The sequence below is a fragment of the Engraulis encrasicolus genome, chromosome 17 (genome assembly GCF_034702125.1).
Source record: "Engraulis encrasicolus isolate BLACKSEA-1 chromosome 17, IST_EnEncr_1.0, whole genome shotgun sequence".
Taxonomy (NCBI): domain Eukaryota; kingdom Metazoa; phylum Chordata; class Actinopteri; order Clupeiformes; family Engraulidae; genus Engraulis; species Engraulis encrasicolus.
This window is the reverse complement of record NC_085873.1, coordinates 54,401,438-54,426,985: the sequence shown is the minus strand read 5'-3', so window position 1 is coordinate 54,426,985 and position 25,548 is coordinate 54,401,438. Positions and strand designations below refer to the sequence as shown.

At 46.6% G+C, this 25,548-nt stretch overlaps 1 protein-coding gene across 2 annotated transcripts in view; it reads left to right on the top strand.

The window, feature by feature from the left end:
• The first annotated feature begins 5,635 nt into the window (after positions 1 to 5,635).
• The window catches only part of LOC134466935 (disintegrin and metalloproteinase domain-containing protein 12-like), a 154,105-nt gene continuing 134,192 nt past the window's right edge, over positions 5,636 to 25,548 (top strand). For both annotated transcript variants that reach the window (XR_010038450.1, XM_063220861.1), the window contains exon 1: positions 5,636 to 6,106. Coding sequence is in view for 1 of the 2 variants with exons in the window: in XM_063220861.1 (XP_063076931.1) it covers positions 5,968 to 6,106 (139 nt within the window). In the remaining variant the exon portion in view is untranslated. The remainder of the gene's footprint in view (positions 6,107 to 25,548) is intronic.

The window sequence follows — 25,548 nt, the reverse complement described above, 5'->3', positions numbered from 1 at the left end:
TACAGTACACTACTTCAGGGCACCTCCTCTCTGCTAGCCATTACCCCAGTACAGTACACTACTTCAGGGCACCTCCTCTCTGCATTAGCCCAGTACAGTATACTACTTCAGGGCACCTCCTCTCTGCATTACCCCAGTACAGGCCAGGGCTTCAGGGCACCTCCTCTCTGCATTAGCCCAGTACAGTACACTACTTCAGGAATCCTCTTCTCTGCATTACCCCAGTACAGGGCTTTAGGAATCTGACCCCGCCAAATGGGAATCCCCCTTTAATAGAAATCCCTGCTGCTGAATAGGCCCCATTGTGTCTGCAAGGCCGGGATGAGCGGCAGCCTTGACTGGACTATTCTACATGAGGCCATCTCATCATGTCTTAGACGGACGGGCAGATGTTTCTAATGCTGCTATGCTAATGTGTGTGTGTGTGTGTGTGTGTGTGTGTGTGTGTGTGTGTGTGTGTGTGTGTGTGTGTGTGTGTGTGTGTGTGTGTGTGTGTGTGTGTGTGTGTGTGTGTGTTTGTGTGTGTGTATGTGTGATAGTGAGATTGTGTGCGTGTGTGTGTGTGTATGTGTGTGTGTGTGTGTGTGTGTGTCTGCATGTGTGTTTGCACATGCCTGCTGTGGGTGTGTCTGTCTATGCCTGTGTGTGTGTGTGCACGCGGCTCTGTGCATGTGCGATTCTGCATGAGTCCATCTAATCATGTCTTAGACCAACGGGCAGATGTTTCTAATGCTGCTATGCTAATGTGTGTGTGTGTGTGTGTGTGTGTGTGTGTGTGTGTGTGTGTGTGTGTGTGTGTGTGTGTGTGTGTGTGTGTATGTTTCTAATGCTGCACTTTTACCACACAAAAAACTGAACCGATTTCAAAATTCAAGCGTTTTCACCTGAACTGACATAACAGACAACATGATTTTTTGTTTAGTTTAGTTTAGTTTATTGGTTTATTTCAACAGGGACCATGTGCAAAGTACATTAGTTACATAGTAAAGAGATGACCTGCACCAGATTATAGCTAATAGCTAATTTCCATCTGCAGTCCCTGGGCAGGTAAAAAAAAACAAACAAACATAAGATAGTCTTCAGCAGAGCTAATATCATGATGATGAGGATTACTATTCTGTTGAGGACAGATGATACATATTTGTGCCTCGTTTGCCATTCATGCAGTAGCCTACGCACTCGCATATCTGAAGAAGCTTACTGCAAGTAGATGAGATTTCAAACTAGAGATGCACAGGATCCAATATCTGGTTCCGGATCCGGCAGGATAATAGGGTTTTTCACAGGATCCGGATCCGGTTCCAGGATCCAGGATCCGGTAGCCGAGGCTTTTCAGTCAAAATAGTTTGAGACAACGTGATAAAAAGGGCCCACGTGTGTGAGTAGGCTATGTGTTTCAACCCTTTCGTAGGATCCGGTATCCGGTTCCGGATCCGGCAGGATCTTAAGCAGTGGATCCGGTATCCGGCAGGATCCTAAAAATCAGGATCCGGTGCATCTCTATTTCAAACATTTCATATGCTACTTCTGGCCTACTTCACTTTCCACGTCTCAAACATCTTAATCTGAACATTTTCCCCTCCAGGGCCACCTAATTATAGAACTTGTTTACAATGTCACAAAAGTATAATGAAATATTTATCAAGAGGGACGGTTTTTAGTTGCATTCACTTTTACATTAAAAAAAATTGACTTTAAAATAATCGTGAGGAAATGATGTACAATGTGTACACTATATGTCTATGCCATGACATCAACATGGTAAGCAGCACATGTGGAGATGAAGGTGGGATTCATTAATACAACAGTGAAATGAGAAAACTAAAATGCATGAAGTCAAAGCTAATGTCTGTGGTCTTTATGAATTACATGACTGAGAATTTTCAATACCAACATACACACCCAAGATGCCCCCTGCAGACATCAAAGCATGCATTTATAAATATATTTATAATATGCCTACATAAATGTATTACTTTAATTCCAACTTTATTTCTATTGTTTGGTAACATCTGTTTTCACAGTGTAGCCTATGTGTGTTTAAAATGGTTCCTTTGCAGATTATTTTGTCCCGGGCCCCGCCAAAGCTGTCAGTTGAGAAGCATGATTACAGACATGATTACAGACATCGATTACAGACATGATTACAGACATCCATTACAGACATCGATTATAGCATCATGATTACAGACATCGATTACTGACGTTGATTACAGACATGATTACACACATCGATTACAGCATGATTACAGACGTGGGAATGAGGTGTGAACTGGGGAAATATGTCGATGTCTGTGTGTGAATATCTGATGACAGATGACAGTACCATGCCATTGGTAGACACACACACACACACACACAGAGTGACTGACTGATGGACAGAAGCATGCGACGCACACACACACACACACACACACACACACACACACACACACACACACACACACACACACACACACACACACACACACACACACACACACAGACTGATGGACAGAAGCATGCGACACACACACACACACACACACACACACACACACAGAGTGACAGACTGATGGACAGAAGCATGCGACGCACACACACACACAGATGCAAATAGACTGAAGGAGAGGCGCGCACAATGCACACAACGCACACGCACGCATATGTGTGTGCATTTTTGCCCGCAAGCTTTCTTTTTAGTGTGTTCCAATAAGCATTTAGTCACAGCTGGTTCCTATTCTATAACCCCTCTCTCCCCACCTCCCCCGATACCCTGCCAGGACTGGACTGGGGGAGAAAATAGGGCCCGGGCACTTTTGGTTTAAAGGGGCCCCTCATAATTAGCGGCGCAGAGCTGACTCACTGGTGGGCCCCGCACCCTCGTGGGCCCCTATTTTCAGATTTTCTTTTTTTTAAATTTTAATTTAATTTCTGAAAATAGGGGCCCAGGGGGGTGCGGGGCCCACTGGGTAATGCCCGCTATGCCAGATGGCCAGGAGCCCACGAGAGTGCGGGGCCCACTGGGTAATGCCCGCTATGCCAGATGGCCAGGAGCCCACGAGAGTGCGGGGCCCACTGGGTAATGCCCGCTATGCCAGATGGCCAGGGGCCCAGGGGGGTGCGGGGCCCACTGGGTAATGCCCGCTATGCCAGATGGCCAATAGGGGCCCACGAGAGTGCGGGGCCCACTGGGTAATGCCCGCTATGCCAGATGGCCAGTCCAGCCCTGTTCCCCTGCTGTGAAGGCCCCCAAGGGAGCTGATTCAGGGAGGAGGTACCTTAGCCCCCCCCACATCCACCCCCCCCCCACACACACACACATGGAACCCAATCAGCTGTGTAATGGTTATGAATCCAGAGGGCGGAACCCCCCTGTGTGTGTGTGTGTGTGTGTGTGTGTGTGTGTGTGTGTGTGTGTGTGTGTGTGTGTGTGTGTGTGTGTGTGTGTGTGTGTGTGTGTGTGTGTGTGTGTGTGTGTTTTTGTGTGTGTGTGTGTGTGTGTGTGTGTGTGTGTGTGTGTGTGTGTGTGTGTGTGTGAGTGTGTGCACGTGCCTGCTGTGGGTGTGTCTGTATAAGCCTGTGTGTGTGGGTGTGTCTGTGTATGCCTGTGTGTGTGTGCGACTGTGTGCATGTGCCAACGTTTGTGTGAAGTGTGTGTGTGTGTGTGTGTGAGAGAGAGAGAGAGAGAGAGAGAGAGAGAGAGAGAGAGAGAGAGAGAGAGAGAGAGAGAGAGAGAGAGAGAGAGAGCGAGAGCGAGAGAGAGCGAGAGAGTGTGTGTGTGTCACTGCGTGTGTGTGTGTGTGTGTGTTCACGTGCCTGAAGTCTGCATTTTCCAGATAGGTGATGAACTTCCCCTTTACATGAAACTGAAGCTGCAGCACTTTGATGCTGAAGTTGCAATTGGTCACCCAGAGCAACCGTGACAACAGAGACCTGCTAAAACAAATACAGGCTATGCCCTCTCATGTAAACTAATATAATGAATAATAATACAGGCATATGCCCTCTCTCTTCATATAAACTAATATAATACAGGCCTATACTCTCTCTCTCTCTCTCTCTTCATATAAACTAATATAATGAATAATAATACAGGCCTATACTCTCTCTCTTCATATAAACTAATATAATACAGGCCTATACTCTCTCTCTCTTCATATAAACTAATATAATGAATAATAATACAGGCCTATACTCTCTCTCTTCATATAAACTAATATAATACAGGCCTATACTCTCTCTCTCTCTTCATATAAACTAATATAATGAATAATAATACAGGCCTATACTCTCTCTCTCTCTTCATATAAACTAATATAATGAATAATAATAATACAGGCCTATGCCCTCTCTCTCTCTTCATATAAACTAATATAATGAATAATAATACAGCCTTATACTCTCTCTCTCTTTATACAAACTAATACTCGTATGTAGGCTCAGGTGCTAGAGCCGGGTTTCAGAAAATAAGCCGTGCCACATTTTACTTGAGTAACCAAAGGACTTCACTAATTACCTCATCTAAATGACTTCATACAGTAACGAGAGCCACCTGCGCTGGTGAAAAACAAAACTCTACGCTCACATTTTAGCCTGCATAGTCTTGTTACCAGAGATGTGTTGTTAAGAATGTGTAAAGTACTCTTACCAATGTAATTACACTACATGATCAACTCACATCATTTTACAGTAATTCCTGTATGAAGGTAGATAGGCTACATGGCAAGATGTCCCTCTAAGATCTTATTTTTGTTGGTCCTTTTGACTTCCTTGATGATAGTACAGTTGGAGAGGTAGACAGGAAGCAAAAAGGCCGAGAGAGGGGGTTGGCAAATGACCCTGGCCGGAATCGAACCTGTACTGGGTTGGCAAATGACCCTGGCCGGAATCGAACCTGTACTGGGTTGGCAAATGACCCTGGCCGGAATCGAACCTGTACTGGGTTGCCAACAGGGGCGTTGCTAGACCTATTTTACAGGGGCACGTGCCTGGGTGTTGATTTACTGTGCCCCGGTATGAGTTTAACAAAAGAAAACAACAATCTTGCTATCTTGGAGTTTAGCTCAAATTTAGCATACAGAGTAATCTACAGAATGTGCACAAAATAGTGTACATGCACTACTTGCAATAATACAATTAATTGAAAAGCCTTTTAAAATAAATAACCCCAAAAAAAAATTGCCTGCGCACTTTGCGCGCTAGCATTATGTCTTGGTGCCCTTCTGTGCCCCTGTCCTATAGCATTGGGTCTGCTGACGCCCCTGGATGCCAATGTAGCTGCTCAGTGCCCAACCGTTAGAGCCACAGTGGGACCGCAAGATGTCCTTATACAGTTTGTCTGTATTATTGATAGACTAGACCTTCCACATGTAGGTTATGCTTTCTCTGTCTGCATATGTTTCATGGTTTGCAAGCAACAACATTGTTCTGTAATTTGGAGAGTATAGTTCCTATGTTTGACATGCACAATGTCTCAATCTCAAGATCAGAGGTGGTTGTGGGGGTGGAGAGAGAGAGAGAGAGAGAGAGAGAGAGAGAGAGAGAGAGAGAGAGAGAGAGAGAGAGAGAGAGAGAGAGAGAGAGAGAGAACTCGTCAGCCCTGCTGTTCCTATGGGAAGGCATTAGGACCTGGGAGGAAGTCCGCGCGGCGCTGGAAGCACATGCTTCGCTATTCAGGCACTTTGTCTGTTCGTCTGTAAACTGTTTTACAGCTCGGCGTCGGTCGGTCCTCTCCAAACCATGGACCCGATGCGCGTCGGATTTTCTTTGTAATGTTTCGTGTTTCGCTATTTGGGGTTGTTTGTTGACAACAGATCGTCTATATTCCTGTTGGAAACTTTGAGGCACGGGTTGGACTGGCGCTGGCGAGTTCATGTGGGATTTTCTAACGGTTTCTCGGTGATGGTCGTATTTCAGGAAGTGGCTTAGAGGCTCCGTGCACCGTATCAGCTGTTCTGCTGTATATTATGGTCGCGCTGTCGTGACATGATGTTTGGACTGTCCGCTCACCCCAAGCCGGTCAACATGGCAACCCGGCGATGGACACACAAGTTGACAGCACTTCTTCACGTCATTTTTCTGACAACTTGCTTCGGTGGCAGTCTTTCACTCCGCATAACTAAGGGTGAGTCCATTGACATAGGCTAATACTATTTTTAACGAATCGTGGTTGAAATTCGAATCTGGTTTTATCCGTCACAACAAATGTGTGGAAGATTGGATGGCAGTCTGACGCAAAGCCTATATTTAGTTATAGGCTAGGCGTGCTTCCCAAATAGTCAATGAATAGGTTATAACAATGGAATGCGTTCTCAAAACAATTAAGGTAGGCTATGGCTTTTGCAAGTAGTTCTGGTATCTTGTCACATATTCACAATGATGAAAATCGGGTCTTCCCTACCCATTGACCCCTCTTGAATAGCCTAGGTGGTATTTCGCCAGAAGTCGTTAAATTGTTGCCAAAAAGTAGAATCGAATGGGAATTAAAACGTTTAGGTGCAACATTTAAAACCAATGAGAAACAACCAAGTAACCACCTGAGAACTCATTTAGTAGCCTACATTTGGCAACTAAGGTTTATAGAAGACTACGCTACAGCCAACAACTTGAGCATCATTGCATGTGAATGATTGAAGACTACCAAAGGTAGAGAGAGACAAGACTGAGGGAGGTAAAGACACGGTGAGGATGAAGGATGTGAGCCTTAACCAGACCTGGGGCGTCAGGGTCAGGGAGAGCCACAGTCACAGCAGGGGGCTGTATTGGTCTGTGCGAGGTGACCACCCCTGGAGACAGTGAGGTCCTTCAACTTCATGTATAGTTTTATGCGCATTTACTGGAATGTTATCGCACATTGTTGCATCAACTAGGCCTAAACATTCTCCGATTTCCTCTGTCGTCATATCAGCTCGCTCGCTTTCTCATATAATAAGAGTTAAGCACAACAATTACCTCTTAATGTATGTCCTCTACAAGTCTTCTGTTGTCCAGTCTTGCACTTTAAATGTCTGTATGAGCACTGTCTATGTCCATACTGTCTTATGTCCATGTATTGTCTATGTACTGTCTATGTCTATACTGTCTATGTCCTTACCTAGATTAGTCTGTCTGTATGGGAAAGCAAGAAATGTAATTTCAAATTCTTTGTATGACCAGTGCATGTAAAGAAATTGACAATAAAACCTACTTGACTTGACTTGAGTTAGTGTGTATGAGAGCACAGTGATTAGTTGGGGTTGAACCAGAGCCGGGTGATGAATGGTCCTGCGGTTTAAAAGGCTGCACAGCCTGCCGTTAAGCAAACTCCACTTAGTCCTGTGGGAAGGAAGGAAGGAAGTGCATCCTCCCATCCCATCCTACACCCTGTTGGGGAAAGGACATCGTCCCAATGGGAGGCCTTTACCTGGGGGGTCATTAGTGAAGACTGATGCAGCCAAAAGCCCCCCAGGTCTCCCTGTGAACAGGTGCGTTAAAGCACTGCTGTGTTACAGATTGAATGTGTAGATGCAGCCATGAAACAGCATGTTGTCTCTTGTAAGAGTTCAAGGAGAGGGAGGAAATTAGTGTGAATCACTAGCTCTCTGTTTTTATGAGCATGTGTGCGCAGCATGCTTTTGAAATGATATTTCTTTTTTTTAATGGTTTCAGTTTAGCTTTAGGTCACAATCGTTTCTACTCCGTGTGTGATACAAGAGGCATATTTCAGTCCTCTACTCCGTGTGTGATACAAGAGGCATATTTCAGTCCTCTTAGCAATGCGTTCTGCAGGGTCGTCCTCCTATGCTCCTCTTCAGTTCTTTCCCCGAGATTGGACTCAGTATAACACATGTCTGGCAACCAACTGTGAGTTCATGTTCATTTCAAGGCCAGACTCCATAGCATCTGCCAGAATGCACACAAACTCCCACCTCCACCAAACTCCCACCTCCACCAAACTTCCACCTCCTTTCGATCGTGTGTTCCCCCCCTCTGCCTTTGCTTCCAGTTATTGTCTCCTCTCCATCCAGTGTTTGTTGGCCTTTGAGTTGATTAAGCACAGACTGAATCAACTTCAGCAAAGCTCAGAATCTGTTTGTGTGTCCATGAGCCAGCGTCTCCGACAGCTGTTTAAATTCAGATCCCTCACCGAGAGCCCAATAGGAATTCTACCAGCCATCAGAGTATGTGAAACCAGACCACTGTTCTACAGAGCATGGAGTCGAAACGAGATACTCTCCTGCAGGATTGTCTCTTCTGAGCAGATAATCTTACATGGGGGCTTCCACTACCCAGATGGTCCTTTTTTATATGTGGTCTGGAAAAGAGCTTTAACAGACCTGGAGATGCAGGTTTGAATGTGTTACAGCTGGAGACGCAGGAAGGCCCAGGTTTGAATGTGTTTCAGCTGGCCTCCTTTTAACCCTTTAAACCCTCTGCTGACCCCTTGCAGTGTCTCAAGATGCATCCTAGGATGGGGGTCATGGGGCAACACGTTCCCACTGGCCTGTGTCACTAGTTACTCTGCTCGCCTCGTTCCCATTGGCCTGTGTCTGGCACTAGTTACTCTGCTCGCCTCGTTCCCATTGGCCTGTGTCTGGCACTAGTTACTCTGCTCGCCTCGTTCTCGCCGGCCTGTCTCTGTCACTAGTTAGTCTGCTGCTCGCCGTGTTCCCACTGGCCCATCTCTATAGGCTGCTGCTCGCCGCGCTCCCACTGGTCTGTCTCTGTCACTAGTTAGTCTGCTCGCCGCGTTCCCATTGGCCCGTCTCTGTCACTAGTTAGTCTGCTGCTCGCCGCGTTCCCACTGGCCCGTCTCTGTCACTAGTTAGTCTGCTCGCCGCATTCCCACTGGCCCGTCTCTATAGGCTGCTTCCCTCGTTCCCACTGGCCCGTCTCTATAGGCTGCTTCCCTCGTTCCCACTGGCCCGTCTCTGTCACTAGTTAGTCTGCTGCTCGCCGCGTTCCCACTGGCCCGTCTCTGTCACTAGTTAGTCTGCTCGCCTCGTCCTGCCTAAATCTTGGCAGCGTCTGCTAGCTGTTAAAGCCTGAGAAGGTCAGGATGGTCCCATGTAATCCCAACTCTCTTCTTAAGTAATGCTCTCAGTCTCCACATCAGAAAGCTCTGGGGCCAAAAAAACCCAAAACATGTGTTCTGGTCTGAAGAGCCACAGCGTGAAATTTGGCATGTGTTTTATGTCACATTCGCTCTAAGTGTGGGAACCTTGAGTCCCAACTCTGCAATACCACCTACTCACCCCCCCAGTGTTTGTTTGTTGCACACTGCAACACCCCCATGTGCTTCTAAACCACATTTCAAACAGACATGTTTCTAGCACCAGCATAGTACATATTCCGATAATAATACCACATTCAATGGCCACAAGTGCTATTTTTGGATCACCAACAAGTGAGAGTGGGGCTCACTCCGTCACAAGCAATATTTCAAATGAAATTGAGAAGATATACACATTCTTCACATTTCATCAAAAATTAACCATTGCCATATTAAGCGTGCCACATGAGCATGTCCATTTTCCAGGAATGCCTCTGACTTCCAAACAAAACTGCATGTGTTCCTTGAACACAACACTGTTCGGTGAGTAGGGGAAGCACGACTGACTGTATGTACTAGAACTTCCATGCAGATGTGTTGCGATAACAACCGCAGGAGGCCTCGGCTCTGTCCTCTGCATTCATAAAGCACCATGCAGGACTGTGGATCCTAGAAAATGGACACGCTCATTTTCTCTCTTAACATGGCAATGGTTGATTTTTGATGAAATGTGACGAATGTATATCTTTTCAATTTCATTTGAAATATTGCTTGTGACTGAGTGAGCCCCACTCTCTCACTTGCTGGTGATCCAAAAATAGCACTTGTGGCCATTGAATGTGGTATTATTATCGGAATATGGACTATGCTGGTGCTAGAAACATGTCTGTTTGAAATGTGGTTTAGAAGCACATGGGGGTGTTGCAGTGTGCAACAAACAAACAAACATTGGGGGGTGAGATGAAAGGGTACCACGGACTGAGAAAGCAGCAATGCAAAATGTGAATTGTGTTTATAAGTTTGGAGCTGTAATGGGAGGGAAGCATAGAAAGTGTTGACTGAAGTAACATCTGAAGTGCTGGAATATTGCCATGAAGCGCAATTTACCTTAAAGAAAAGCACAACGTTGCCCTGGCGGCCACACAATCTCTGCCCCTCTCAGCAGTTCTTTCTCTTGCCATTGAGGGTTTTGGAAGTCCTCCGTGGTCCACATTGATGTTGGCACGCTACGCTATGCTATGCTACGCTATGCAATGCTACGCTACACTATAACTACGCTATGCTATGCTACGCTACGCTACGCTACGCTATGCTACACTATACCAGGGGCTGTTCACTCACGGAACTTCCTGTTAGCCACAATTGGCTAACCCTAACCACGGGACAGTGCAAAATGAATGGGTGTCAATGGAGTTTTTTACCATTATCATTTTTGTGATTTTCTATAATTTTTTGTCCTGAAATATTAATATTAAGTTCGAAGCTAGAAATAATAAGACCCCATTTGAGTAGCGTTTCGATTATTTTGCGCCACTAGATTATTATATACTGGGTCACAAAGCTCAATTTTTATGGGGCCAAACCCATAAACATTAGCGCGATGCTAGCGAGTACAGGTTGAAATCTTCTAACCTGCTGTAAAACTACACACCTGTGCGATTGTTAAACAACAGCCTATTGTTAAACAACAGTCATAGTGCTTACCAGGAATGTTTTGTTGATGATATTTGTGACTGGCAATCGCAGTAGCAATGTATTTAGCATGGGTTCCCCTGTCCATTCCATACATTTTCCCACATGAAGGACTGGCCCACGCTCGTTACTGCATTATGCATGCAAAGCTAACTGGCTACAATGGGAACCAATGAGACTGAGCCTTCTCCCTGTTAGAGGTTCTCTGACAATGCTATGCTACGCTATGCAATGCTACGCTACACTATAACTACGCTATGCTATGCTACGCTACGCTACACTATAACAGCTGTGGAGCTGGACCTGCTGATGCCTCTACAGCACGAGGGCATGAATGGGGCTTTTAGCTGGCTGCATTTTTTTTGCCCGTTTCAGAATAAATGGGTGTAGTGATTGTAATTGCTTAAGCCCTCATAGCTTACAAAGAGAGAGAGAGAGAGAGAGAGAGAGAGAGAGAGAGAGAGAGAGAGAGAGAGAGAAATGTGTCCCAGGGTTAGTGCTACAGGCTAGCATCTCTTACTGTATCTGCCTATCCACGGTTACAAGGCCTGCCCTGCGCCACTGACATATTGATAATAGTGCTAAATAATTCAGAAGGGCTACGGGCTGCCTTAGCTTGGCGCCGCCATCCTATGTACTCCACCCAAAGAGTTTGGCTCCGCACATCGTCTGGCAAAAGCCTCCAAGCTCAGTTTGCTCACTGTTTAGCCAATCAGCAAACAGTTGAAAGTGGTGATGCAGAACTCACCCGCAAAGTCCGTTGCTGATTGGTTAAGGTAATGCTTGTCACACTTTTGTTTTGTTATTTGTATTTTGCGACTCTATATCGTAACAGTCATGCTAATAAAGTACAATATGAGTTTTAATTTGAATTCGGAACTCCAAAGAATTTAAATGGTAGAGTAAGGATCAGACCATCTCCCACCCTCCGTGGAGACATATTCCTCTTAGCTTTTTGCCAGACTGTTTGACGGAGTCAACAGTCGGCTTTGTTTCGGGCTATGGCCGCCTAGCAGCTGACCAGAAATCCTTTGGTAGCACGAAACATGTTGAACTAGTTACTAGACACAATTAGTTTGCATGGTAATGAAGTGAATAAAAGTAAGTAAAGCTTTAACCCATTGATGCTAGATGTTGCGTTGCGCAACATTGTCCCTGGAGCTGCATGACGCAACATCCAGGCTCATGAGATTTGAGACGACTTTATTAAAAACCTTGGTACGTTAGAGCTGAATGAACACATTCTAATGCAAGATGAGGGTATTAGCGTTTAAATGCACCTTATTACATGTTGTCATGTGCTTCAGAGGCTGAGATATTTTTGTTTTTATAGGCTGAGGGCAACTTTTCTTAAAAAGGTCTCAGGCACTCAGCAGCCTTTTTTTGTAGGTGCCTTAGGCATCAATGAGTTAATTAGTTGTGAATTACAATCATCCTTCCATCGTCCTCATGTCAGGTCTTCATGTTGAAGTCCCAGCTCCCCTTTGCAGAGTTGGAGGTTCACTGTTAGCTTGTGCAAACATTTCATCAAAGAAATCTAAAACCTCTAGATAAGCCTTCCTGATATGCCTGCTGCGTCCTGGCCTACCTTTCCTTTCCTTCTCTACTCCACTCTTTCCTTCTCGGGGTTCTAGCTTTTCTTGGAGCCTGTGGCTTGCTTCAGCTCCCTGCTGCTCAGTGTGTGTATATAACCCTTAGATCCTTAAACCTGAGGGGTCTCCTTAGATCCTTAAACCTGGGGAGTCTCTATAGGACTGTAGTAATCCATCATTCACTCGTAGGCATGGTGTCTTGTGCACGCCGTGTGTAGGCATGGTGTCTTGTGCCTGTAGGCATGGTGTCTTGTGCCTGTAGGCATGGTGTCTTGTGCACGCCGTGTGTAGGCATGGTGTCTTGTGCCCGTAGGCATGGTGCCTTGTGCCCGTAGGCATGGTGTCCTGTGTGCGCCATGTGTAGGCAATAGGCATGCTGTCTTGTGTGCGCCATGTGTAGGCAATAGGCATGGTGTCTTGTGCCTGTAGGCATGGTGTCTTGTGCACGGTGTGTGTAGGCATGGTGTCTTGTGCACGCCGTGTGTAGGCATGGTGTCTTGTGTGCGCCATGTGTAGGCAATAGGCATGGTGTCTTGTGCGCGCCGGGTGGGGCATCAAGTGCTGTATCATCTTAAAATACTCCAGAGCAGCTGCACAGCGTGACTCAAACCAGAGAGCCAGCAGGAAGTTGGTCTCCTCCACCAGAGAGCCAGCAGGAAGTTGGTCTCCTCCACCAGAGAGCCAGCAGGAAGTTGGTCTCCTCCACTGGGCTGCTGAGCTCAGATTGCCTCATTTGAAAGTCCAACAGCTTCGTTCCCATTCTCACCACAATCATCACATCTACATTTTCACATCATTCAACGTTTTTTCTTTTTTTGTGGTGAATTCTCTGTGCTTGTTGAATGGCTTTTGACTCTCTCTCTCTCTCTCTCTCTCTCTCTCTCTCTCTCTCTCTCTCTCTCTCTCTCTCTCTCTCTCTCTCTCTCTCTCTCTTGCTATCTGTTTTTTTCTGCCTGTATCTGTCATGAGTACTTCTTTTCCTTTTCCTTCCATATGGCAATGGTATGACAATAATGTCCTCAAGGTGTGAAAACCTTTCTGGCGTTGATGATAAGTAGCTCATGGTATAAATACAATACATACAGATTAAGGGGTTCAGGAAACAAATGATCTAGAAGACCTGCGGTAGTACATCATTGTAAGATCCATTATGATAACATAAACACTTCCGAGTCTTCGGTCTGTTTTGTTTTACTATGGTGGTCATGTAGCACACTAAACCATGATGACCTCGAGGGTTATCTGAGTTGAGCTGCACTGCCTCTCCTCACCAACACCCAGAGTTGGCTGGCAGACTTGGTCTTCAAGGGTTGCCAGACGTGAAGGGAGGGCTGCAGACATGCATACAGGCATACAGACGTGAAGGCATGGAGGCAGAGCTGCAGACATGCATGTGGGCGGATGGTCTTCAGCCTGACAGGTACATACAGGGTTGCCAGACATGAAGGGAGGACTGCATACAGGGTTGCCAGATGTGAAGGCAGGAGGGCTGCATACAGGCATACAGGCATACAGGGTTGCCAGATTTGAAGGCAGGAGGGCTGCATACATGCATACAGGGTTGCCAGGCGTGAAGGCGTGGAGGCAGGGCTGCATACAGGGTTGCCAGACATGAAGGGAGGACTGCATACAGGCATACAGGGTTGCCAGGCGTGAAGACATGGAGGTCTGCATACATGCATACAGGGTTGCCAGATGTGAAGGCAGGAGGGCTGCATACAGGCATACAGGACTGCCAGACGTGAAGACATGGCTGCATACATGCATACAGGACTGCCAGACGTGAAGACATGGAGGCAGAGCTGCATACAGGCATACAGGGCAGCCAGACGTGAAGGCATGGAGGCAGAGCTGCATACAGGCATACATGCATACAGACTTGAAGGCGTGAAGGCATGGAGGCAGAGCTGCATACATGCATACAGGGCAGCCAGACTTGAAGGGAGGGTTGCCAGATGTGAAGGCATGGAGGGCTGCATACAGGCATACAGGACATGCATGCATGAGGTCTGTGTCAACCAGACATGAAGGGAGGACTGCATACAGGCATACAGGGCTGCAGACATGCATGCATGAGGTCTGTGTCTGCCAGATTTGAAGGCAGGAGGGCTGAGTACAGGCATACAGGGCAGCCAGACTTGAAAGCAGAGCTGCACATATACACATGGCTGCATATATGCATGTGGCTGGGGGCCTGCCCGACTTGAAGGCAGGACTGCATACAGGGCAGCCCGACTTGAAGGCAGGACTGCATACAGGCATACAGGGCAGCCAGACTTGAAGGCATGGAGGCAGAGCTGCAGACAGGCATACATGACTGCCAGACTGCATACATGCATGTGGGCGGATGGTCTTCAGCCTGACAGCCTGTTTCTCCTGCTTCTCCTCACTTACATACAGGGCTGTGGACCTGAAGGCAGGACCAGAGTTATATCAAGTCAAGTCAAGTCAAGTGGGTTTTATTGTCAATTTCTTTACATGCACTGGTCATACAAAGAATTTGAAATTACATTTCTTGCTTTCCCATGCAGACATAGACTAATCTAGGTAAGGACATAGACAGTATAGACATAGACAGTACTTATACATGGACTTAAGACAGTATGGACATAGACAGTGCTCATACAGACATTTAAAGTGCAAGACTGGACAACAGAAGACTTGTAGAGAACATACATTAAGAGGAGGTAATTGTTGTGCTTTTCATAAAAGTCCTTTATATATATATATATATATATATAGCATAGTAGTAGAAGTACTGCTCTTATACATGTAATTACAACACTAGTAGTATGATATTGCAAAGGTGAAATCGTGTAATATTATACATGTTGTAGTACATCTGTAAGAGTACTTCTACTACTATTGTATGTAAGTCAGGGCTGCATAGGCCTACATGTAGGAGGATGGGGGAGAGCACTGGTTGATTACTCCCCCCACCAACCTGGAGTCCGTTTCTCGATTCTTGCCTTTGCTAACCGTCTTAAGTCGGTCTTGAGTTGGTCGTAAGTTGCTCTTGAGTTGGTCTTAAGTTGGTCTTAAGTTGGTCTTCAGTTGGTCTTTAGACGCAAGACCAACTTAAGAATAACTTAAGAACAACTTAAGAACAACTTAAGACCAACTCAAGACCTTGGTTACAACGTTGGTCTTAAGAACGAACAAAATGGCTAAAGTCGTTAGCAAAGGCACTGTCGAGAAACGACCCCCTGGCAGGTCGGGAGTCGCCTTTGGGCTACATGTCTGACAACTTAACCGCTTAATCATGACTTGCCCCTTACAAACAACCAAGTGACCAAACAGTGGTTTTGTACTACCGTATGCAGTGTTTCCCACAGACATTTTGGATGATAGATGCAAAACGGCAAAACAATGAGTAAAGTATGACATTGGTGCATGGAGAAACTATAGGCCTACATTTCAGCCAATGTATAGTAGCCATTGTCATCTATATTTAAAAAAAAATGCAGTACTGGGCTGCATAGGCCTACATGTATGTGGCTACCAGACTTGAAGGCTGGGCTGCATAGGCCTACATGTATGTGGCTACCAGGCTGCATAGGCCTACATGTATGTGGCGGGTGGTCTTCAACATGGCAGCATGTTTCTCCTGCATCTTGTCACTTGTATCCTCCACAATATTTCCCGTAAGCCATTTGTTAGGTAAGGTGGGTAAGCGGTTAGCTGGCAACAGAGGCATACGACTGTCATGCACTCACAGTACATGCGATGTGATATGAAAAAAGAAAAACAAAATGCAGCAGCTTATACACTTTTAAAGCAGATCTAGAAATTGCATTCTCAGCACAAAATCTTTGTCTTTTCAGATGACCTGTCATGGTGGGATGTGTTTTCTTTCAAGGTGGCTACTGTAACTAAAGTGCTAGGGACACACACACACACACACACACACACAAACACACACACACACACACACACACACACACACACACACACACACACACACACACACACACACACACACACACACACACACTCAACTCTAATGTAGTGCGCGCACACACACACACACACACACACGCACACGCACACGCACGCACACACGCACACACACACACACACACACACACACACACACACACACACACACACACACACACACACACACACACACACACACACACACATACGTACACACACACACTGGCCCAATAGATTCTCTCCTGTTGACTAGGTCTGAGCCCAAGACACAATTGCCTGCTCAGGAGCGATTGCTGTAACCTTTTCAGTGTGAGTTAGTCATGGGGTGTTTTAACAAACACTCACTGTATGGCTTTGTGTGAACTAATGAAAAGGAAGAAAGGAGTCGCACACTGGAGCTGAATGCAGAATCAAAAACTGTATTAAACAAAGTCGAAAAAAGTTCTGCATTCAGCTCCAGTGTGCGACTCCTTTCTTCCTTTTCATTATACTGCTCTTGGAATTACGCACCGAGCGATACGCTCAGGATAAGACATTGGCGCGGACGCCACCCCACCATTACTTTGTGTGAACTAAAAAAAAACCTGGTTAGTCTTGAAACATTTAGTGTAGTCCAGCTAAACATGTCCTACACAGCATGCTGTATATTCACCATGTAGATTCTCTTGTAGTCCCAATATGTAGTAGGCTAATTGAAAAGTATGTACTTCCACACTTTTGAGTGTATGTACCAGGGCTTGACATTAACTTTTTGGCTTGCCGGCCACTGTGGCTAATGGTTTTCCCGAGTCACTAGCCATCCAGCTATTCTACTAGCCACAAATTTGATTTAAAAAAATATATATCGCTGTACATCTAAACTCAGAAGATGAGGCGCTTAAAGCAAGAAAATGTTTTTGTCAATTGATACACAAGGGGCAAAGTGCAGAATATATGCTATTCTGATAAACCGTAGAATAAGCTACCTGCCAAATTGGCTAGTGACACTGAATTTGTTACCAGCCACAGTTAAGTTTTACCAGCATTTGGCCAGTTGGCAGGTGTCAGTTTCAAGCCCTGGTATGTACGTAGTACGTCACCTTTCTTGACTGCAACCTTTCTCCATGGAAGGTCATGTAGAGTGATCACACTCTTGGCCCGTGCAGTTGAAATGTCACATTGGCTAGCCCAGACTGAGTGGAGTGGTGTTGGGCGTGGACGACCAAGCTGTAGCACAGTGATTCTCAAACTGTGGTCCGGGGCCCACTGGTGGGCCCTGAAGGTATTCCAAGTGGGCCTTGAAATCATTTTCTAAATCTCATTAGGATATTTTTTGTGTGTTGATCTTGATTTATTTGAGTTTTATTGCTTTTTTGGGTTGGAGGTGGGCCCCGAACATTTGTGAAAATTTTCAGTGGGCCCCAAGTTGGAAAAGGTTGGGAAGCCCTGCTGTAGCAGATTCATAGAGTTTATGAAATGAATGGCTCTTTAGTATTCTTTGGACTTACCCAGTACAAAACAGCACATTTCATATCATTGCCTGGCTTGTCAGAATACACTGTAAAACATTGCAGCCAGTTAAACGTAAAAAAGCAAGTTGCCCGGCTGCCTTAACTTTGTAAGTTAACTCAAGTTGAGTTAAGTCTCAAGTTGAGTTAACTTACCAACTTAAGGCAGCAGGGAAACTTACATTTTTACGTTTAACTGGCTTTCAATGTTTAGCTGGCTTTCAGGGTTGGTTCTTCAGTTCACTTCTCTTTGAGTATCAGCCAGAGCTGTGAGTTTCCTCTGACCATACCAGCCTCTCTGCTGCTGACGTGGGCACTTATTGAAAAGAGGTGACACCATTCCACACCCTGTGGTGACACCATTCCACGTCCTGTGGTGACACCATTCCACGTCCTGTGCCATGAAAAGAGGTGACACCATTCCACACCCTGTGGTGACACCATTCCACGTCCTGTACCATGAAAAGAGCTGACAGCCGTCCACGTCCTGTGGCACGGCGTGACACACTTCCACGTCCTGTGACCAGGGGTGTCGTCCAGGGGGGTTAAGTGTGACTGAGTCACCAGGGCCCCATGTACTGTATATGAGGGGCCCACACAGTGTATGACTTTGTAAATATATGGCTGGGGGGGGTCCATGGGCTGTGTGTACATAGGGCCCCCACTTTGCTGCTACCTACGCCCCTGCCTGCCCGCATGGCATCACACACTTTGTGAAAAGAGGTGACACCATTCCCCGTCCGGTGGCACGGGATCACACACACGTCTCCTCTCAGCACCAGACCACCTCATGTAGCCCATTGTTTACTTCAGCCGCGCCGGTGGCCCACTTCTTAAACAGGATGTGCATTGGCCTCCGTAGCCTCTTTCCAGCTCGCGAGCAGTGTTGCCAGATGTGTCTGATCAAATACCCCCCCCAAAAAATTTTTTTTCTCAAAAAACGGCAAAATAAATGCACCAAATTCCACACAATTTCAACAAATTGCATTGATTTCTATGGGCACAAAACTGCAGAAAAAACCCGCCAAATGGCCAATTTTTTCCCCCGTTTTAACCCGCAGACGTCCATTACATCCCAAGTAGCCCAATCTGGCAACACTGCTCGTAAGCACTGGCGAACAAGTACGTACGCACGTCAGACCTGGAAGAGGAAGCCTGTGTGGGAGGGGAGGGTAGAGTCAAAGACAAAAGCAAGCAGCCGCGCCGTAATGTTTAGGGAGTTGGACTCTAGATCACAGGGTTACAGGTTCAAATCCTGCCCTTACCTCTCCCTACCCCCCCCCCCCCCCCCCCCCCCCCCATCCATGGCTAACACCTAACCCTGACATTGCTCCGGGGACTGTAACCAATACCCTGGAGCAAGGCACCTAACACTGACATTGCTCCGGGGACTGTAACCAATACCCTGTACCCACCTAACCCTGACATTGCTCCAGGGACTGTAACCAATTGCCTGTAATATCTGTAAGTCGCTTGAGATGAAAAAAAAACAGCTAAGTGCAATGTCATGTCATGTATTGCAATGTAATGACTTAAACAGTTTAGATTTGACAGCTAATGGAGTCAATTTATAGAAGAAGTTCTCACAGTGCACATTATTTGTAGTGAGGTCTGCACATTAGGCAGTCACTCACTTGCCATGCAATGCCCCACACTGAAAAACACTACAGCTGGTTAAACTTAAGGTACGTTGCCCTGCTGCCTTAAGTTCGTGAGATAACTCAACTCGAGGCTTTTCTCAATTTGAGTTAACTTACGAACCTAAGGCAGCAGGGTGACTTATTTTTTTCGTTTAACTGGCTATAATGTATTCCAGTGCAGAGGCTGGAAGAACAGAAAAGAGAGACAAATGACTCAACATTGTAGACCTGACAACTTAAGTCTACACATGAGGCAGACTTCCTATGCAATGCCCCAGAGTCAGGAAGGACTAATGATTGCTGCAGTGTGGACGTGACGTGAGGCCAGAGCGGCCCGAAACTCCCAGAGGCCTCCGGCTGCAGCCCAGAGGATCTACTCTGCCAGTGGAACGTGACTCCAGTCTTCCTCTGTTTCCGCTTTGGGTCCCCTCGGACAAGGAACAAGGAGGGCGGACGGGCGGAGGAGGTGGTGCCGGGGGGTGGATGGGGACAGAGGTGGTGGTGGTGGATGGGGGCGACACACTAGGAAGGCGGGCAGAGGGTGTGGTGCCAGGGGGTGGATGGAGGCGGAGGTGGGATGGGGGGTGGGGGCGACACGGGGCAGGAGATGGAGGTGGTCTCCCCCCCCCCTGTCGTCTCCCTCACACTGCCACTCCAAGGGGGGAAACGGGGAGGGGAGGTCTTCCTGCAGCCCTGTGTTAGGTTACCAGTGATGTCACCAGCAGGCCTGATGGCTTCCTACCTGGACGGGCAGCGTGTTTACCCAGAGTCCCCTTACTGGCTGCTGACCCAGAGCTGGGTCCCCTTACTGGCTGCTGACCCAGAGCTGGGTCCCCTTACTGGCTGCTAACCCAGAGCTGGGTCCCCTTACTGGCTGCTGACCCAGAGTCCCCTTACTGGCTGGTTACCCAGAGTCCCCTTACTGGCTGCTGACCCAGAGCTGGGTCCCCTTACTGGCTGCTAACCCAGAGCTGGGTCCCCTTACTGGCTGCTGACCCAGAGTCCCCTTACTGGCTGGTTACCCAGAGTCCCCTTACTGGCTGGTTACCCAGAGCTGGGTCCCCTTACTGGCTGCTGACCCAGAGCTGGGTCCCCTTACTGGCTGAGCTGTTTGGGATGGAGGAAGGCCAACTTTAACACCCACCAGCCACTGGATTCACCCCTCGCAGCTCTACTCCTCCTCCCTACTCCTCCTCCTCCTTCTCCTCCTCCTCCTCCTCCTCCTCATCCGCATATCCTCACTCCGCACTGGGCCAAGGGGGAGTAGATTAGCCACCTCCTTCCCACTCCTCCTCCTCCTCTTCGTTAGATTAGATTCCTCTTGGAACAACACATGATAGTGGCCCACTAAACAAACACATGATAATAATGGCCCACTAAACCAAATGCTGTTGATAAAGGCCCACTAACTCTCTGCTATTGATGTGTTTTCTGTGAATGTGGACGGAGGAGTTGTAGTGCTTTCCTCTGAAGACGATATGCATTCCAGGAAGTTGCTATTTACTGTATACATACATTTTCTTAAAGGGACACTGTGCAGGAAATGGTCAAAAAAGGTACTGCAACTATGCTGCTCATTGAAACTGGGCTGCCTATTGCCAAATTTGATCTTTACATGAAAGTTTACTAAGTATTAAACAAATATTTTCTAATATTGTCCAAGTAAAGTCATTTTTGCAGCTAAAAATGGCTATTTTGGGAAATCCAAAAGGGCGGACCATGGAAAAGATCCCCCTTTTCATGTATGAAAAGTGCAATTTTTCCATTCATAATGAATACTTAGAATTTGATGCTGGTGGTAAGTATTCATGAAAAAGGCAACATTAGTGAATGGGCAGCATGAATTCTGGAAATAAACAACTAGAAATCTCACACATTGTCCCTTTAACAAATGTTGCAATGTTTTCTGCACACAAGCAGTAACATATCCCTTCAGCCACGCTGCCAATTGTTTTGTTTTGTACAGCAGGGCCGGTTCTAGTCAATTTGGTGCCCTAGGCGAGCACCAATCTTTCCTTTTTGTGGAATTTGACATTGGTATCTGTAAACATAATGTCATACATCTGATCGAGGGCAGCTGATCTAGTACCATGAGTGCCCCTTAAAGGATAGTTCCGGCGTAAAATGAAAGTTTCACCATCGCTTTCCCATGCCACATAATGTATCTAATGATGAGCCATTCTGGGCAATGCCGCGCCGTTATGGAGTTAGCTAATTTTAAGCTTTTTGGCGAAAAATGCAGCCAATGCATCACGGCGGGGCCAATTATAGGCCTATTATTTTCTGATGTTTCCCCGCTATAAACAACTTCAAAAACGCTACACACTTCATCACAAAGGTCCCGTCAATCAAACCGAGGCACAGAGACTATCATCGGACCACACAGTCTTTCACTGGCCAGTGTTTTCAGAGGTGTCTCACTGTTGCAACTCTCTGACCCGGATGCAGGCTACTCAATCAGGTGGCTAGGTAGGCTAAACATGGTCCGCGGTTCTTACACCGGCTGCGACCGTAAAATGAAAAGCTGGAACCCTGACCGTTTTCACCGACTGCCACTGTCTAAACCAGCCATATTACGGGAATGGCTAATAGCATCAGAAGTGGACAAAACTGGCATAAAAACCCGGAGGGATCGCGACTACCGTGTGTGCAGGCAGCAGATTTGAAGAGTTTTATGGAGAGTACAGGTAGGCAGACTACTCTTACAAAGTAATTGAAACACGGTATAATATAACATGGATTCAACTTTGTTATAACACACCACTGGTGGTGTACTTACATCTGTAAGAGCACTTCTAGTACGACTTTATAAAATTCATCCAGCCCTCCTCCGTTGCGTCATGGTCCATCTGACCTCGCGCGCCCTGGTCAATCAGTGTCTACTTCACTGAAACTACTCTAGCATGCTTGACATCAACCACATCGAATGCCTCAGGTCGCACAATTTCACAATTTCACTTGCCATCCCGCGCTAGTTTGTTTTGGCAGTTTATTTATCTCCTGTAGTGGGCTACATTTACTGCACCTGTAGGCTATGCCTTCCCAAAATAGAGTGCTTGCTGGCAAAGACGCGCGGTGTTGCAACCAGTTTCACAGATTCACAGACACTCAAGATTCATGAGCCAGACACATTACACATGTTTCTCTCTCTTCAAACATACCTCCATAGCCATGCGCCTTTTTGGTACAGCATTCATCTTTAGACGGTTTCGTTTAGGTGTTCCATCTCCCTTACTCTTCTTGTAGTCATCATCCTCGAAATGCTCCCTCCATACACGGTAGTAGCGATCCCTCAGGGTTTTTATGTCAGTTTCGTCCACTTCTAATGCTATTAGCCATTCCCGTAATATGGCTGGTTTTGACAGTGGCAGTCGGTGAAAACGGTTGGGGTTCCAGCTTTTCATTTTACGGTCGCAGCCGGTGTAAGAACCGCGGACCATGTTTAGCCTACCTAGCCACCTGATTGAGTAGCCTGCATCCGGGTCAGAGAGTTGCACCTCTGAAAACACTGGCCAGTGAAAGACTGTGTGGTCCGATGATAGTCTCTGTGCCTCGGTTTGATGGACGAGACCTTTGTGATGAAGTGTGTAGCGTTTTTGAAGTTGTTTATAGCGGGGAAACATCAGAAAATAATAGGCCTATAATTGGCCCCGCCGTGATGCATTGGCTGCGTGTTTCGCCAAAAAGCTTAAAATTAGCTAACTCCATAACTCCAATAATAGATATATTATGTGGCATGAGAAAGCGATGGTGAAACTTTCATTTTACGCCGAAACTATCCTTTAAAAATCATTGTCAATTTAAAGTTGTGTGCTTAATTTTGCTTAATATTGTAATTCTGCGGGCTATGGTGCCCCCAAAGACATTTGGCGCCCTAGGCGACCGCCTAGTCTGCCTGTGGCTATCGCCGGCCCTGTTGTACAGTATGGTTATTTTAGCAAACTAGAATCAAAGAAAAGGGGGGCGCACCTTGCATCAATTTTTTTCTTTATTTTTCTGTGCACAGACGCGTTTCGGCGTGTGCCTTCCTCAGTGTGCAGAAAAATAAAGAAAAAAATTGATGCAAGGTGCGCCCCGCTTTTCTTTGATTCTAAGTATTCATTTGGGACAGCACCCTTAAAAGTTATCAAGAAACCTGAGTGAAGCCTGCTACCTACTTGATTTTTATTTTAGCAAACTATCAACATGGATCACTTCCAAGTGACAATGAAGAACTAATATGGGTCAGTTTCTTTTAGTATCAGCGGTTTACTCTGTGTTTCTCTGTGCTTCTCTGTGGTTTGATTTTAATGTGGTTTTACAAAACAGATGGTCCCTCACTAATGAGGCAAAAGACTGACTCTGTCTTAGATTTTAGTTCAATCTTTTGGCCTGCATCTGCTTCTGCTGCGGCGATGAATTCATTTGTGGACAAAAGGGGATTTCCAAGAACATCTGTGAGGTTGCAGCAAGAACAGGGGCAGACTTTACATCAGGCAAATCTAGGCAATTGCCTAGGGCCTCGACCAAATCTGCCCTCCACAGGGGCCCCCAACTGTCACACCAGTCGTGATAAACTCACAAAAAGTAGGTCTGATCTTAATTTGTCACTTATGTAGAGTAATTGAAGATACATACGCGACAAAACATTCACCCTCGCTCCCTCCATGCCAACTGGTGACGTGTTTAAAGAATGACCTTTGAGGGCCCCATGTGTATACTTTGCCCAGGGCCCCAAAGCGGCTAGATCCGCCCCTGAGCAAGAATACCTTTGTGATTGTGAAACACAGTGAGTGCATCCCAATATGCGACCTTGCCTCCTCCACTTGCCTCCTCCACTTGCCTCCTCCACTTGCCTCCTCCACTTGCCTCCTCCACTTGCCTCCTCCACTTGCTTCTCGTCATGATGACATCACTGACAACAGCATTATATTTCAATATCTTGCAAAAGCTCAATTGTAGAGTCTTTTTCTCATTTGCAATTGGGATGGTGAATGAAATACAGTCCCTCAAAAGTTGTTGTGGCGAGGCTGACAGCTGGGAAACTTTATCGTTTTCTCCACGGAGGAGGGGCCAGGAGGTGGGACGAGGAGACAAGCACAAGTGGAGGAGGCAAGGACACATATTGGGATGCACCCACAGTCTTGACTCTTGTAGCCAGTTTGGGGGTTTGCCTGGCCTGGCTTGATCCCCATCTCCACCCGCCCCTCACCTCACCTTGTAGCCAGTTTGGGGGTTTGCCTGGCCTGGCTTGATCCCCATCTCCACCCGCCCCTCACCTCACCTTCTCTCTCTCAGGGACATTTGTTTCCAATAGAGCTTCATCCACCCATGACTGCCTGTGTCATGATTGGATCAGTATGCTCTCATTAAAACCTCGTCCTCTCCTCCTCATCTGCCCAGGTCAATGCTCCAACCCTCTTGCTTTACTTGCCTCCTGTCATCCCCTGGATCAACAAGACTTTGGGTTTGGGACACCATCTTGTTTTTATCTCATCGTCAGCTTCCGTTTCCTTCCCCCTTTCAACCCCCTTTCAACAACGCATACACACACACACACACACACACACACACACACACACACACACACACACACACACACACACACACACACACTGTTCAGACACACACACACGCACACGCACACACACACACACACCACACACACACACACACACACACACACACACACACACACACACACACTGTTCAGACACACACACACGCACACACACACACACACACACACACACACACACACACACACACACACGCACACACACACACACACACACACACACACACTGTTCACACAAGTCTGAACAGTGAGCACAGTTACATGCATGAAGTAGCCTATTCCGGTTTCAAACGGAGAGAAATTCAGTTCAGACATCTTCAGACCATTCTGTATCTCGGTTGTGATATGGCAACATCACCCTCACACCTGGCAACATCACCCTCACACCTGGCAACATCACCCTCACACCTGGCAACATCACCCTCACACCCTGCTGTGGATACACATTAACAAAAAGCCTACAACCATTCCTAAAACATAAATAAGTAGCCTACAACCATTCATCTCAGCCTGTATCTGTATGTCTGTATCTGTCTGACCTACAAGTGGTGGTGGACGCATCATTGCTAAATATAAAATGTGACAACAAAGAAACATAAATAATAAATACATACCGTAAGCTACAAAG